The sequence below is a fragment of the Prionailurus viverrinus genome, chromosome D1 (assembly GCF_022837055.1).
Source record: "Prionailurus viverrinus isolate Anna chromosome D1, UM_Priviv_1.0, whole genome shotgun sequence".
Lineage (NCBI taxonomy): Eukaryota > Metazoa > Chordata > Mammalia > Carnivora > Felidae > Prionailurus > Prionailurus viverrinus.
Window position 1 is genome coordinate 96,753,899 of NC_062570.1, and position 14,651 is coordinate 96,768,549.

The 14,651-nt window shown below is 47.0% G+C and overlaps 1 protein-coding gene across 1 annotated transcript; it reads left to right on the forward strand.

Annotated features, from left to right (window-relative positions):
- The first annotated feature begins 264 nt into the window (after nt 1–264).
- ACCSL (1-aminocyclopropane-1-carboxylate synthase homolog (inactive) like) lies at nt 265–10,928 on the forward strand. The gene is made up of 14 exons (XM_047878800.1): nt 265–815; nt 2,048–2,107; nt 2,540–2,610; nt 2,990–3,059; nt 3,304–3,370; nt 4,421–4,518; nt 4,770–4,847; nt 5,191–5,291; nt 6,381–6,470; nt 7,640–7,685; nt 7,779–7,920; nt 9,231–9,373; nt 9,452–9,605; nt 10,633–10,928. The coding sequence occupies exons 1-14, from the start codon at nt 300–302 to the stop codon at nt 10,713–10,715; spliced, it is 1,719 nt and encodes a 572-aa protein (XP_047734756.1). The 5' UTR covers nt 265–299; the 3' UTR covers nt 10,716–10,928.
- The last annotated feature ends 3,723 nt before the right edge of the window (nt 10,929–14,651 follow it).

Consider the following 14,651-nt stretch of genomic DNA (forward strand, 5'->3'; position numbering starts at 1 on the left):
TTCTCAAAGTGGGCCCTAATGCTCTTCTTCAGAACACATTTTAATGCCATTTAACTACAGTGTTCTAGGGTCTGGGCTTGGGGCCTCTTAGGCATTGCCCTCAAATGAGTCGGTAATTCTCCCTGAGCCAACATGTACCTATACCCAAGGCATGGAAGTAGGAGGAGGCAGTGAGGAGCCTGCGATGGGGCCTGGATCTCCTCAGGGTCAAGGAGGGTTTCCTTTAATGCATTGCGTGGTCTCTCGCTTTCTCTGTAGGTTCCAGCCAGCCTGCTGAGGCCAAGACAAAGACCCAGAGCATGAGTCATCGGTTAGGCATGTTCCGTATGCCCTCTGCCCAGATGAGGGGTCAGGGCCTCAGAAACCAGAGAATCCACACCCACCTGATGGAGATGATGCTGCACTTGAAGCAGACCATAGAGAAGAACCTCATGCACCTAACGACCAGGCACCTGCAGCAGGACCTGGTGCTGGAGGAGCAGAGGCACAGTCAGGCCGCCAGCGAACAGGAAGCCCTCCTGGGCCACTTAATGTACCAGTTGGTCAACCTCCTACAGTCTGGGGCCATGGGTGGCCTAGGGCTCCAACCGTCTTGCCCTTCCCTGGACGTTAGGCGTGATGTCAGAGGTGGGCAGTGGGCCCAGTCCTCCAGGCAGCCTGACTGGCCAGTTCACCAACTGAGTGATCCTGAAGCTACATTTGTCAGTCAGCACCTGTCCAGCCGTGGGATTGACATCTCTGCCTTATACCACTCTAGCTTCCAGGACTACAAGATCTACCAAAGAGACAAATACCACGAGGATAAGAACACCATGGTGAGGATGAGGGCAGGGGGAGACACCTATTCAAGGGCCCCAATCACTAGGGTTGACTGAGTCCTGTGCCAAGTACTGGGCTCTCTTACTCTTCTTAGCTCCATAAAGTAGACGCTATTGTCGTCTTATAGATAAGGGAATGGGCACAGAAACAAGGTGACATGCCTAATAAAATTAAGAGCTGTGTCTGAGTCCCCTGCCTTCCAGTTCCCCCAGACTCCCGCCACCCCCCCCCCCCCCCCCGCAGCCTGCTTTCCCTGAGTCCATGCTCTTCCCCACTAGGAGTCACTGTGGTCAAAGTGGTAAGCAGACATGCCCTCATGGAACTCAGTCTAGTGATGAATGTAGTCAGCCATTGGGGAAAGGAACATGAATAATAATTCCAAGTGTACAAGGGGTTGCCTGCTTCGGGTGGTCTAAGGTGTCTTAAAGACTGAATCAGCCAGCCATATGGTGGAGGTGGTGAGAGGGGGCACCTCTAGGTAGGAGGAACTACATGTGTGAAAGCTTCGTGGTGGGAAAGGCTGGGAGTGATAAGGGAAAGGCTAGGTTGGGGGAAATGAGTGCTGTGACGAGGTGTGGATGGGGGCCGGCCATTGTGAGGTGGTTGGGATGGTATCCTAAGTGTTAGGGAGCCAACAAGAGACTTCCAGCAAGGGAGGTTCACTACAGCTCTCCAGCCAAAGAATGGAGGACAGTGCTAGTCAAACCTTCTTTTCTGTTTCTAGCTAAGTGATGTGTGATCAGTGGCCATCTGCTTCTCTGGGGACCAATTGAGCCCAGTATCTCCACTGGACTCTGAGGGACCATATCTCCTCCAATAAGTTGAAGGGCCCTCTCATGAAAGCAGAGATGGGTATGAGGCAGGTATTGGGTCAGGCAGGTGGGTTCTGCCCATCACTGTGGTCACGTGGCTAGTAGGTTATTCAATCTTTCTGAGATTCACTCTCTTTAAATCATGTGCTAGGGTCTGGCACATGATAAGAACTCAACGACTGGTATCTGGTATAGAAGTACTATGTGGCTCTGAAGGGGAAAACTTGCAAGCTGTAAGATTTTTGGGTCTGTGAAAGTTTTCTAGCACTTGAAGTTGTTAAACATGGATTGAACTGCCTCATGGGGCAGTGAGATTTCCATTTGAAATAACCTAGGATGAGTATTTACTAGAATGTTTAAGGAGGCCCATATAGGGCAGGGCAAATGGACTGATCTCAGATTCCTTCCATCTCCAGGGCTTCATTAACCTTGGACTCAGTGAGAATAAGCTCTGCCTCGATCTGATGACTGAACGGGTAAGCCAAGCCCTGTGCTATGCTGGGACCCGCCATCGGGCCTAGTCCCACTAGAATGTTTCTTAGCAAGTGGCAGATACAGGAGTTGGACTTAGGAGTTTGGGGAAAGAAGGGAGAAAAGAGCTTCTAGAATAGCACATCTAACCTTCTGGCTTACTGACTGTGTTTGGAGGTGTGCTGTGGACGGGTATATGGTGGGTAGGCTGCCAAGGGAGCCTCTGGGCCTGTAGGGTCATCAGACACTCCCCAGTGATTCTCTATTTGTATAGTCTATGACAAGATTGGGCCTCCATTCATTAAGGGGCATGTTTCCCTGTTCGTCTTCTGTCAGGCCCTGTGTTGTAGGGCAAACACCCAGATGGGTCTGAGCCGTGGGATGAGGCCTGTTGGGCTTCCTTGGGCTGGCTGTCCTCATGCTCTGTTTGTCCACAGTTGAGTCAGAGTGATATGAACTACATTGAGGATGCCTTGCTGCAATATCCTGATTGGAGAGGGCAACCATTGTAAGTAACTTCCAGATCTAAAGTCTCTTGGCCCCTAGACACCTGCTCTCATCCAGGGAAGGACCCAAAGGACCAGATTCTTGGTTGGCTACCTCCCTATTTCTTTGGGTAACAACTTCTACAAAATATCTAGAGGTGAAACCTCATCAGGAGCCTGGTGTCATAGAAATAACACTGCCCTATAATTCAAAAGGCTTGATTTCTTGTCTCAACTCTCATGCTTCTTGTCTGTGTCACCTGGGGAGTTGATCGCCTCAGTCAGTAACCTGTAACATGAGGTTGGATACCTTGCTCTTTGGAAAAGACTGTAGTCTAGATCCCGAATGAGGAAGGGCCCCTGGGCCTGGGCACCACAAAGTCTCTCTGGGTTTGTCCACAGCCTGCGAGAAGAGGTGGCCCGGTTCCTGACCTACTACTGCAAGGTACCTGACCAGCTTGATCCAGAAAATGTGAGTTAGTTTCCCACCCTCACTGCCCCCTTGGTAGAGGGCTTTATTCTTGGGGAACTCCTTTGTATTTTCTAGAACAAGTAGAGACCCTCAGGGCCAGGACAGAGGAAAGGCCAATGGATAAGGCCAGTGGATAACCAGATAAAGAGGTTCCTGATACCCGTCCTAGGGGGAGGGAGAGAAAATGGCTAGACCTTCTTATATGGGGGATGGGTTTTGATTTCTGTCTTCTGTCCATCTTCAGGTAGTTGTTCTAAATGGCTGCTCCTCTGTATTCTCCACACTGGCCATGGTTCTTTGTGATCCAGGGGGTAAGTTAATGGGCTTTGCTTTCCCTCTGGGAAATAGCAGCACAATGGGCACTGGACCTTAGGGAAGAAGAATATCTTGACCCAAGGCCTTTCCCCTAAAGTACTGGGACTTCTACATTGATCAGAACATCTTCCTACTATTTCTGTAGTAGCGAGAGATTTGGGTCCCCATTTAATATGGGAGGAAAACGTGTGATGGTCCTCAGTGAGTTATGCTTTAGAAATAGTGACAATGGGAGCCAATTCAGTATATTCTTAGCTGGGCTTCTGGACTCAACTCCAATACAGAGAGCCCTGGTAAACTGGCTCACAAGATAGATTTCCTATCCTCATCCACCAAACAAACAAACAAACAAACAAAATACACACACACACACACACACACACACACACACACACACACACAACCTCTCCCCCCCACCTGAACAAACAAACAAAAAACTAGTTCTAGATCAAACAAGGCTGAGGGATCTGTTCTTGGTCTCCCTCCTAACAACACCCAAACAAGAGTCTCAGATCTTGATGAGCTCTGGCTGCATAGAAGGAAGTTACCAAGATGACGGTTACATTCAAAGGAGTGAGTCCTTGGTTTGCTCATCAATGAGGCCAAAGGAACGGGAAGAAAAGACCCATGGGTTCACCAAGTCTAGGTAACCTGAGCCATGCAGAGAGATGAGCGACCTCTCTGGGCACAGACCTCAGCCTCTTGTGTTCCTACTGGAGCTGGTAAGACTCAGTGGATGACTAGCATTTCACCTGTTAGCAAGCCTATTTTGGTTTGTAACTTGGATTCTGAGCCATTCATAGCAATATTCTTCCCCTTCTCCTTCTCTAGCATACCCCCAAAGAAGAAACTTCTCTAGTGTTCCCCAAATAACATTTATAAGAATGCAACTTTTATAGAGCCTGAGCCCAAAAGCATTAAGCCCCAAGCAGGATGGATTGCCAAACTAACCTTCTCTGTCTATAGTGCTGCTGCTGGTCTGGGGGGCCTGGCATGTTCTGACGGGGAGACCATGGACTGACGACTTTGTCTCCCTGTGCTTCCAGAGGCCTTTCTGATTCCTGCCCCCTTTTATGGTGGCTTCGCCTTTAGTGCCTGCCTGTATTCGAAAGTTGAGCTGATTCTTGTCCACCTGGACAGTGAGGTCAGAATGGGGACCCTTCCCCCTGCTTAGCCCACCTAGGCAATGGAAGGTCTCTAGGGCATTTGGAAGGTGTAGGGGAACTCCCTTTCCTCTTATATAAGTGACAGTGGGGGGAGATGGAGAAATTAGAGCAAAGAAGGCATGTGGGGCTGCAGCCCTGGGCATGAAGCATTGTTCAATGTCTGTGGGATGAGGAACTAAGGCTTAGAAGCTTTCCGGTAGGCAGTTCTCAGACAGCGTTTGTCTTCCAGGTCACAGATGCAAATCCCCATCCTTTCCAGCTCACTGTGGACAAGCTGGAGCAAGCTCTACTTGAGGCTAGGCTTACAGTAAGGAGGGACCTCTGTCTTCAGGGTGGGCACTGCTGTCCCTGAGAAGGGTTGAGGACTGAGACCCGGTACAACCTTCTCACCACGGTGGTGTGGGCTCCTTCGGAAGAAGCAGTGTCCCAGGGGCCATGTCCCCCTGGGAGCCCTGAGCCTTGTCTATGGCAGCCCCCAGAGCTCCTTCTGGGGCTGCATGTTCAAGATCCCACCTAAAGGAGCTGAGATCCCAATGAGGCCTTGGTTGGGTGTCCGTAATGGGGTGTCCTGATGTGACCTTTAGCTGAACTTCAGGTAGATGTGTAGGACTTGTGTTCACTCAGTTATGGTTTTTTATATATTTTTTTAGGGGAAAAAGGTCAGAGGCCTCATTCTAATCAACCCTCAGAATCCTTTGGGAGACGTCTACTCTCGAGACTCACTACAAGAATACCTGGAGTTTGCCAAGAAGTAAGAGTTCCACCCCTCAAGACTACACAAAGTCCCTTAACAATGTTCTGATCACTCATGGTCAAGAAGTCAGAACCAGACAAAACTTACTCCAATATTTTTACTGCACAGTATACTTTGCAAAGCTATGTAGAACTCACACTGAAATTGAAGGAAAAGGCGCCCACATGCTTCAACCCTACATTTTTGGGCCATTTTGCCTTTTTTCTTTTTTTTTCTTGCCCAGGTACAGACACCTACATAACAATTATGATCTGGTTTTGTTGCTTTTCCAATTCTTGTTGTGTAACCACTCTCTCCCAGCATCCATTTCCCAAACTACTTGGCCTGAGGTGCTGAGAAAGACAGACTTTCAGACCTTGTGGGGTGAAGATGTGTCCCCAGAGAACCCTCATGTCCCATTCCTACAAACATGTTGACATCCACCATCTCTGGAGTTCTGAAATAGCCCTATTGTTTAGGGTACCTAATCTCCCATTTTCTAGAAGAAACACTTATTCAAATTTCATAACTCTAATCCAGACCAATTCATGGCAGAACAGGAGGACAAGAGGATAAACACCGGAAGTCCGTGGGCTGGAATTTGACAGAACTAGGTTCAAATCCCAGCTCTAGCATCTGCTGATTGAGGAAATGAACTATGTCTCAGAAACTGTTTCTTCATCTGTGAGATGGAGATACCACCACTGCTTCAGAGGGTTGTTGGGAAAATAAACGAGATGATGTGCATTAGCACTGAGCCCACTGAATGCCACTACTCAGTTCAGACCCTGGGTGGGAGCTCCCTGACTATACCAGATATAAAACTCTTTGGGACACCCAGCCCTCCTCGTTGGTCTCTGCTTTACAGTTGAAGGGTTAGATGTTCTCCTGAGTGTCTTTGGGTCCTCTTCCTTCCTACCCCCGAGCCAGGTCTAAAGACCCCTTCTGGTGGCCATCCCCCTTCTACCTTGCCATGCCGCTTGGAAGGGTTGGATGGGCTGCTGGAGCAGTAGGAGTAGCTGATCTGTGTCCAGAGAAGACCATAAAAGAAAATGAGTTGAGATTGGAGAGCGCCTAGACATTCTCCTTCTTTTACCCAACCTGCAGGTACCACCTTCATGTAATTATAGATGAGATTTACATGCTGTCTGTGTTTGATGAATTCATCACATTCCACAGTGTTTTGAGCATGGAAAGGTGAGTTGGCCTCAGCTGTTGGGAATGAGAGCCAGGAGGTTCCTGCTTTTGCAGGGTGAGTTCATGTGCCATAAACTTTACCAGCTATGTGCTAGGAAAAGGGCTAAGTGCCACTGGGAGTGTGAAAATGAGCAAAGCATCATCTTTCCTCTCAAGTGTCTTTAAGTTTATTTATTTTGAGAGAGAGGATGTGAGTGGGGGAGGGGAAGAGAGAGGGAGAGCAAGAATCCCAAGCAGGCTCCATGCTGTCAGCACAGAGCCTGATGTGGAGCTTGAACTCATGAACGGTGAGATCATAACCAGACCTGAAATCCAGAGTTGGATGCTTAATCGACTGAGCCCCTCAGGTGCCCCCCAGGTGTCTTTTTTAAATGCCATTTTGTACATGAGATAACTTGACAGCATGGTATAAAGGTTACTGTCAACATAAAGCCCTACAGAAGGTCAGGGAGGAACTTCTTGATAAGCAGTACACAGGGAGAGAATAGAAATAGGGGGAAACTTTTTAAAAAATTTTTATTTTGAGAGAGATTGAGTGAGCACGAGCAGGGGAGGGGCAGAGAGAGAGGGAGAGAGAGAGAATCCCAAGCAGGCTTGGTGCTGATAGCACAGAGCCAAATGCAGGGCTTGATCTCATGAACCATGAGACCATGACTTGAGCTGAAATCAAGAGTTGGATGCTTAACTGACTGAGCCACCCAGGTGCCCCTAAGGCAAAACTTTCTTAAGGATAGTATACGGCCCTAAGATAGGATCCCAGCAGCCAAAGCAAGGCGAGGGCATGCCCAGCAGAAGGAGCAGCTTCACCAAAAATGGGACAATAAGAAATAGGTGAGCACATTTTAGAAACAACGGGTGGCCCATATGTGTGAAGAGCTAACTGCTAAAAAGGTGGCTTTGGATCAGCTACAGGAAGGCCACCAGACAGGCTGAGGGTCCTGGACTTCGTTCAGTGGGCACTTGGGAGTTGTCCCATCTAGTTCGCCAGCGATACCTGTTGTTGATTTCCTGGCTTAACTGGGGCAACTGTTTCTTGAACTTTGGGCCCTGTAGGTCTTTTTGTGTAGGAAGGACCTCCAGTCCATTTTCCCCTTCTTACCTGCATTGACCCCAAGTTTTCATTCTTCACATACTTCTTCATAACCATGATTGTACTGTCTCCTCTCCAGTTTGCCTGACCGCAACAGGACCCATGTGATCTGGGGCACCAGTAAGGTGAGCCCCAGCTTCCTGTCTTTGGGTAGGAAAGGAAACGGAGCCAGGAGGTGGGCAGACCAGGTATTCCTTCCCCTACTTCTTTTCCTCTAGGATTTTGGCATCTCTGGCTTCCGCTTTGGTGTTCTCTACACCCACAACCGGGAGGTGGCCTCTGCTGTGAGCTCTTTTGGCTACCTGCATGGCATTTCTGGCATTGCCCAGCATAAGTTGTGCCGGCTGCTCCAGGACAGAGGTACTGAGTCCCATCCCGGGCTGGGATCTTGGCTAGACTCCATGGCCATGGGGATTCCTGGGTCTGCTTGAGCCTCTGATATATGTCTAAAACACTGAGACTCTGCTGTCTTGGGCTCAGTGGTGGCAGGACAGGAAGCTTTGAAGAAGGGCAGGATATGACTCTGATAGTGTAGTAGGGCAGAGATGGAAGACAGAGCTGCTGGTCTGAAACGTAGATGGGCCTTGTGTCTAACTGTCTGGGAGCTCATGCTCTGCCTGGATAGGGATAGTCAAATTGTACTCTAAGGCTTGAAAGCCCAAAATTCGCCTTTATGTGGAAGTCAGTTTTCCCTCCCTAGTGCCCTGCTTGCTTTAGGCAAAGCTTACAAAGAAATGCCATGACTCCTTGAATATGACTTGACTTCATCATCTATGGTGGCCAAAGGAGGGCTGCCATTCAGGCAAGTTGGTGTGGCTAGATCTATGGCACCTGGATTCAACTTCCTCCGTGGATCACAAGTGAATACTGGCTTCAGAGGAAACACACCCCCCCACCCCCTCTGTCTAATGCCATGGCCCAAACTTAGATGAGGCCCTCTCTCTTTAATTCCCTATAACAGAGCAGATGCCAGGCTGGAGGATTTAAATTAAAAGCTGGTATATAATGTTACAAATGAATGTAATTCAATAATTAGAGACACTGTCTTTCAGCTTTGGCAGGGGGAAAGGGGCAGATAGGAGAAATCCAAGCAGATATCTCTGGTGGATGATGCCAGGCCCTTTTGATATTTGGCAGAAACCAGGTTCCTAGCCCCTTGAACACTAGTTCTCAGCCTTCGATACATGGGAACTGTCTGGGGAGCTTAAATGCTGATATATGGGTGTTCTCCCCCAAGATTCTGATTTAGATGATCTAGGGCTATAACCTGGGCATCAGGACTTTTGAAAGCTCCCCAAGCATATCTAGGTTTCTCAAAGTCTGCTGCGTGAGGCTCTGAGGCAGGAGGTAAGGAGGGCTCTGATTATCTGCTACTTGCCCAGTTGACAATAGGGGCATCAACCTCACTTAGGGGGTACCCTGACCCTTTGTATCAGGGGTGTAAATCCAAATAGAACATCCCTACCAGACTATTGAGAAGCCTGATATCTCTACCCCGGCTCTAGGTAAGTGATGGGTGTGTTGGGGATAAAGGTCATCAAATATAATACAGAGTCAGTCTTGAATAGGAACAGCTGGCACAAAGCCCAGGTAGGGAGCCTTGGGTAAGGATCCCTCTGGCAGATCTCTGCCACAAGCCCTGTGACAGCGGTCTTTCCCCACCCATCCAGAGTGGATTGACAAAGTATACCTGCCCACCTACCGCTCCCGGCTGCAGATAGCTCATGGATACATGACCAAGAAGTTGGAGGCATTAGGGATCCCTTTTCTCAACCGTGGCTCTGGCCTCTACATCTGGATGAACTTGAAAATGGTGAGCTCTGGGATGAGGCCGGTAGGCAGACCTACCGGTTGGGTCCTGGGCTCAGCTCCGTCCTTCTGCCTGCCCTAGTACCTGGATCCGTGCACCTTTGAGGAAGAGCTGCTCCTGCATCGCCGCTTCCTGGACAACAAGCTGATATTGTCCCGTGGCAGGACCTACATGTGCAAGGAGCCCGGCTGGTTCCGTATCACCTTTGCGGATAAGCCCCTCCTGCTAAAACAAGGTGAATGGTCCTGACCTCCAAATCCTGGCATCCTTCAAAGATGCCTCACCAACTCCTCTGTCTCCCGATTCCTGAATCTTCCTGTTTTTGGCCTTTAGCAGCCGATAGCGCTAGCCCTCCTATACCATCTGTTCCATTTTCCGTTTTTTGTTTTTTGTTTTAAGTCTATTTTGAGAGAGACAGCGCGAGTGGGGGAGAGGCAGAGAGGGCAAGAGCGAGAATCCCAAGCAGGCTCTGCACTGTCAGCACAGCAGAGCCTGACTTGGGGCTCGAACTCATGAAACCTTGAGATCATGACCTGAGCCGAAACCAAGAGTTGGGTGCTTAACCATCTGAGACACCCAGGTGCACCCCACTTTCCTATCTCCTATTTCCCAAGCTCCTTTGCAAACAGGAACAGATAGGCACTTGAAGGACACTGTGCCCTTTGGGTATCTGTTCTGTGCATGCATTGAGCAGGGCATTGGGACTATCAGCTAATCAGAAGCGGTGCACTGCCCTTGTGCAGCCGTGGTTTCGTGGGTGGGACAGACGGAGGACCATGGAGGTCCCTGTACATTATACTGTGGTGTTTCAGATTCTCCTCTGAAGGTTATAGAGAACATGACCTTTATTTCACCAACTTTTTTATTGCATCTCTCCACATACCAGACACTCTTCTACCTGCTGGGAATAGGAGTGTTAACGAGAGAACGTTTATGTTACAGAAACATCTTTTAGAGCATGGACTGAGCCAAAGGACACTAGAGGCAGATAGAAACCCTGATGAGGACAAAGCTATAAGCCAGGTTACAGGATCGGAGATATGAAGGTGTCTGGCAGGTGGATGCTGTGATAACGAAGCTTAGGAAGAGACCCTGGGGAGGCGGCAGGTAGACTGGGAAATCTGTCCCAAAGAAGGGAGAATTGAACTTCAGCATCCCTGAACGAGGGGCTCTGTGGTGGTCTGCCATGATCTAGGGATGTCTGGAACCCACCCGCAAGCCCATTAAGTCTTCATTTCTCTGTCCCCATTTGGACCCTCTAGCCATGCACCGGTTCTATCAGGTGCTCTCGGAGCAGAAGCAGGATCTGATCATGAAGCAACTGGAGAATGCACAGAGAGAGTAAGTGGGCTGCCGCCAGTCACATGCTCAGGGCATCCCTGACATCAGCGTCTGGTCCAGAAGGCTGAGGGTTTTGGCCTGATGCTGTGACAGAGCCAACAAGGGGCTCTTCCAGGAATGGGCTCATCTGACCCAATCATCAATTTTCTCAAGCTGAGCATCTGTCGTTTTGGAAGCGTTGCACCTTTTTAGTCTTTGCTAGCCATTGTGTGCCTATGTGGAATGCTTTTATAGAGTTTGGGGTGGGCGCTTTCGGGGTCCCTATTTTGATGGTTTTACTTTTGTATTTAGTATCTAATAAATTTAATCTTCTCTTAAACTCTAGGCCTATTTTATTTCTTTACGTTCTTTTGTATCATCTTTGGGGGATTTTTTTTTTTTTGGTCCTTTTTAAATTCTAAGGCAGGTTATATGTGAAGAATACTGCATGGGGAAGGTCAGAAAGGAGGAAAAAAAGCGATCTCTAATTGACAGAGCGCGTTCTAGCTGTCAGGATCCTATGAGACACTGCATCCCGTGAGATCAGGCCCACCTTACACCTGAGTGGGTAAGTGCAGGGTGGGGGCATAATACCAGACGTCCCTTCTTCCAAATAGGAGTTCTTTCCATTTGCGCCCCGTTCAAGAGGCTTTTAAAATGAATCTCTGGTGATGAGCCTGGGATCTCCCAGTTTCATATCGAGTGTTTTCAGCTGTTGGGATCACATCACCTGGGAGTTGCTCTGTAAAGCTCTTGGATATCTGCACTCTAGTTGGGGGATTGATGCTGTGAAACTGGCACAGCAGGGACTACCACATTTTGTAGAGGACAGAAGAGCTTTTAGCACCAATTGATAGCTTTGGTCGGTCACTTGGGTTTGTGATCATCCTCCCTCTCTTGGGTCCAGAGTTGGTGGTTCTTGTTCTTCAATGACAATCTTTCTTCTTCTTCTTCTTCTTCTTTTTTTTTTTTCTAATCATCAAAAAGTAGCATGCCAACAAATCCTGATTCTTCAGTTTTTTTTTTTTTTTTAACCCCGGAAACATTTTTTTTTTTAAGAGAAATTGACTAATAAGGTAATGGACAAGGGGGAGTTCACTGTATGAATGAGGGAGCTCACAGGACCAGAGAGAAGATGAAGATCAGAACCACAAGTGCTCTCGGGATCTCTCTAAGGGACCTAATAGCGAGTCTCATCAGCACACTGTGCTGGGGCAAAAGGGGTGGTGACTTCCATGGAAGGGGTAGACTATTTCTGTCTTCATTTCCACTCAAGATTTGAATGGTTGAAGGGAGAGAATTTAATATCTCCCTATCTATGAGCATGGAGTCTCCTTCCATTTATTTAGGTCTCTAATTTCTCTCAGCAAGGTCTTTGTGGCTTTCAGTGTATGCATTTTGTTTTACACACGTTTTAAGTTTATCACTATCCTATGCTTTTCATGTTCTGTTAAATGTATTGTTAACTTTATTTTCTAATCGTTGCTAGTACGAAACAGATGTTTGTATCTTGTATCAGGAGCTTTGAAGGCTCTGAAGTTTTACCCTAGTTATAAATGAACAGGTGTTATGGATGCTGGCAGAAGGCATGAGAATCCAGGGTCAGAGATAAAGGACAGCTTATTACTCAAAGAAGCAGCAGGAATCAGAGTAGCTGGTTTTGGCTCCCAAGTCCTGATTCCTATAGGGCAAATTGAAGAGTATCAACTGATGCTTGCACGTGCAGTGCGGTATATTGCAGAAGAGGAAACCCAAGCTTAAGGAACATGATTCTTTTATGGTTAGCAGTAAGCCTGCCTGAACTTTGGCCCCAAGGGAGACATTATCCCTATTATATTGAGTAATAAACCCACCCTTTGCTCCAGAGGGAAATACTATTGCTATCATTCAGGGCTGTTCACTCTACACGTGTGTGTGTGTGTGTGTGTGTGTGTGTGTGTGTGTATCTCCTTGAAGATAGCCTAGAACAAAGACAGTCAGTGCTCCTTTTTATAAGACAGGCAGAAACATGAGAGACCCAGAAAGAATCCTCTTGTGACATTGCTAAATTCATTTATTAGCCCTAGCAGTGTCGGGTGAGGGATTTCTTTGAATTTTCAGTGTATACAATCATGTTGACTGTGAATAAAGATGATTTTCCTTCTTCTTTTTCAATGTTTCTAATTTTTCTGTTCTAATTGCATTGCCTGGAACCTCCAGTGCAATGTTAACTAAAAGCAGTGAAAGAGGACATCCTTGTTCTCAATCTTAGGAGGACCTACGTCACTCTCTCTCTTTTTACTTTCTTTTTTTAACGTTCATCCATTTTTGAGAGTGAAAGACAGACAGACAGACAGACAGACAATATGAAGCTGGCTCCAGGCTCTGAGCTGTCAGCACAGAGCCCAACACAGGGCTCAAACTCACAAACCAGGAGATCATGACCTGAGCCGAAGTCGGACGCCCAACTGACTGAGCCACCCAGGCGCCCCACTCTTAGTCTTAAGTACAATGTCACTGTAAGTATTTTTTATACTGCCCTTTCCCAGATAAGAGGTCCTTTGATTCCTAGTTTGCTGAGAGTTTTTCCATGAATGAGGGTTCAATTTTTGTCATGTTTTATACCGCTAGAGAAGATACAATTCTTTTAATTATTAATGTGGCCAACTACATTAAATTTTTTAAATGATGGGGTGCCTGGGTGGCTCAGTCAGTTAAGTGTCCGACTTTGGCTCAGGTCATGATCTTGTGGTTTGTGAGTTCGAGCCCCATGTCAGGCTCTGTGCTGACGGCTCAGAGCCTGGAGCCTGCTCCAGATTCTGTGTCTCCCTCTCTCTCTCTGCCCCTCCCCTGCCCATGCTCTGTCTCTCTCTCTTTCTCAAAAATAAATAAACATTAAAAAAATTTTGGGGGGGTGCCTGGGTGGCTCAGTTGGTTAAGCGTCCGACTTCGGCTCAGGTCATGATCTCACGGTCCGTGGGTTCGAGCCCCGAGTCGGGCTCTGTGCTGACCGCTCAGAGCCTGGAGCCTGTTTCAGATTCTGTGTCTCCCTCTCTCTCTGACCCTCCCCTGCTCATACTCTGTCTCTCTCTGTCTCAAAAATAAATAAAAACATTACAGAAAAAATTAAAAAAAATTTTTTTTAAATATTAAGCCAAGGTCCTATTCCTGCAATAAGGCCCGCACAGTCATAATGCATCCTCAATTTATATATTGTTGGATTTGGTTCAGTATTAAGAATTTTGCATCTATTTTCGTGAGGAATATTGTGCTATAATTTTCTTTTTAGTATTGCATTGTTGGTTTTGGTATCAGAGTAATACTGACCTCTTAAATGTTTTTGGAAGTGTTCCTTATTTTTCTGAAAGGAAAATTTCCACACTTTGGCTATTGTGAATAATGCTGCTGCAAACACGGGCGTACAAATATCTCTTCAAGAATCTGCTTTCAATGCTTTTCAAAACATACCCAGAAGTGGAATTACTGGGCCAAATTTACTTCTATTTTTAATTTTTTGAGGAATCTCTCCGTATTGTCCACAGTGGCTGTACCATTTTACACTCCCACCCAAAGTGCGCAAGCGTTCCAATTTCTCCTTGCCAACATTTGTTTTCTGGTTTTTGGATAATTGCCATCCTCTTATTATTGGCATGGTATATACTTTTTCCGAGTCTACTTTTAACCTTTTGTCTTTTTATTTAACATGTCTCTTGCAATTACCGTATGCTTGAACCTTGCTGCTTTGTCCAGTCTGATGATCTTTTAATTGGTCCTTCGTGATTACATTTTAATGTGATTATTGATATGGTTGGATTTCAGTCAGCTATCTTGCTGTTTTCTATTGTGCCATATGCTCTTTGTTCATTTTTTCCTTCCTGCCTGTCTTTTTTCAAATTAAGCATTATTTAGGATTATTTTTTATTACCTTTTTTTGGCTTCTTGGTTATAGCTTTTGATTTAAAAGAAATTGTTTGGTATAGAG

Excerpts from the sequence above, each read along its gene's own strand:
- ACCSL (XM_047878800.1), top strand. The coding sequence starts at position 300 with ATGAGTCATCGGTTAGGCATGTTCCGTATGCCCTCTGCCCAGATGAGG. Across the intron at positions 3,060-3,303 it reads ACCAGCTTGATCCAGAAAAT|GTAGTTGTTCTAAATGGCTG; the intron begins GTGAGTTAGTTT and ends GTCCATCTTCAG. Across the intron at positions 7,921-9,230 it reads CCGGCTGCTCCAGGACAGAG|AGTGGATTGACAAAGTATAC; the intron begins GTACTGAGTCCC and ends CCACCCATCCAG.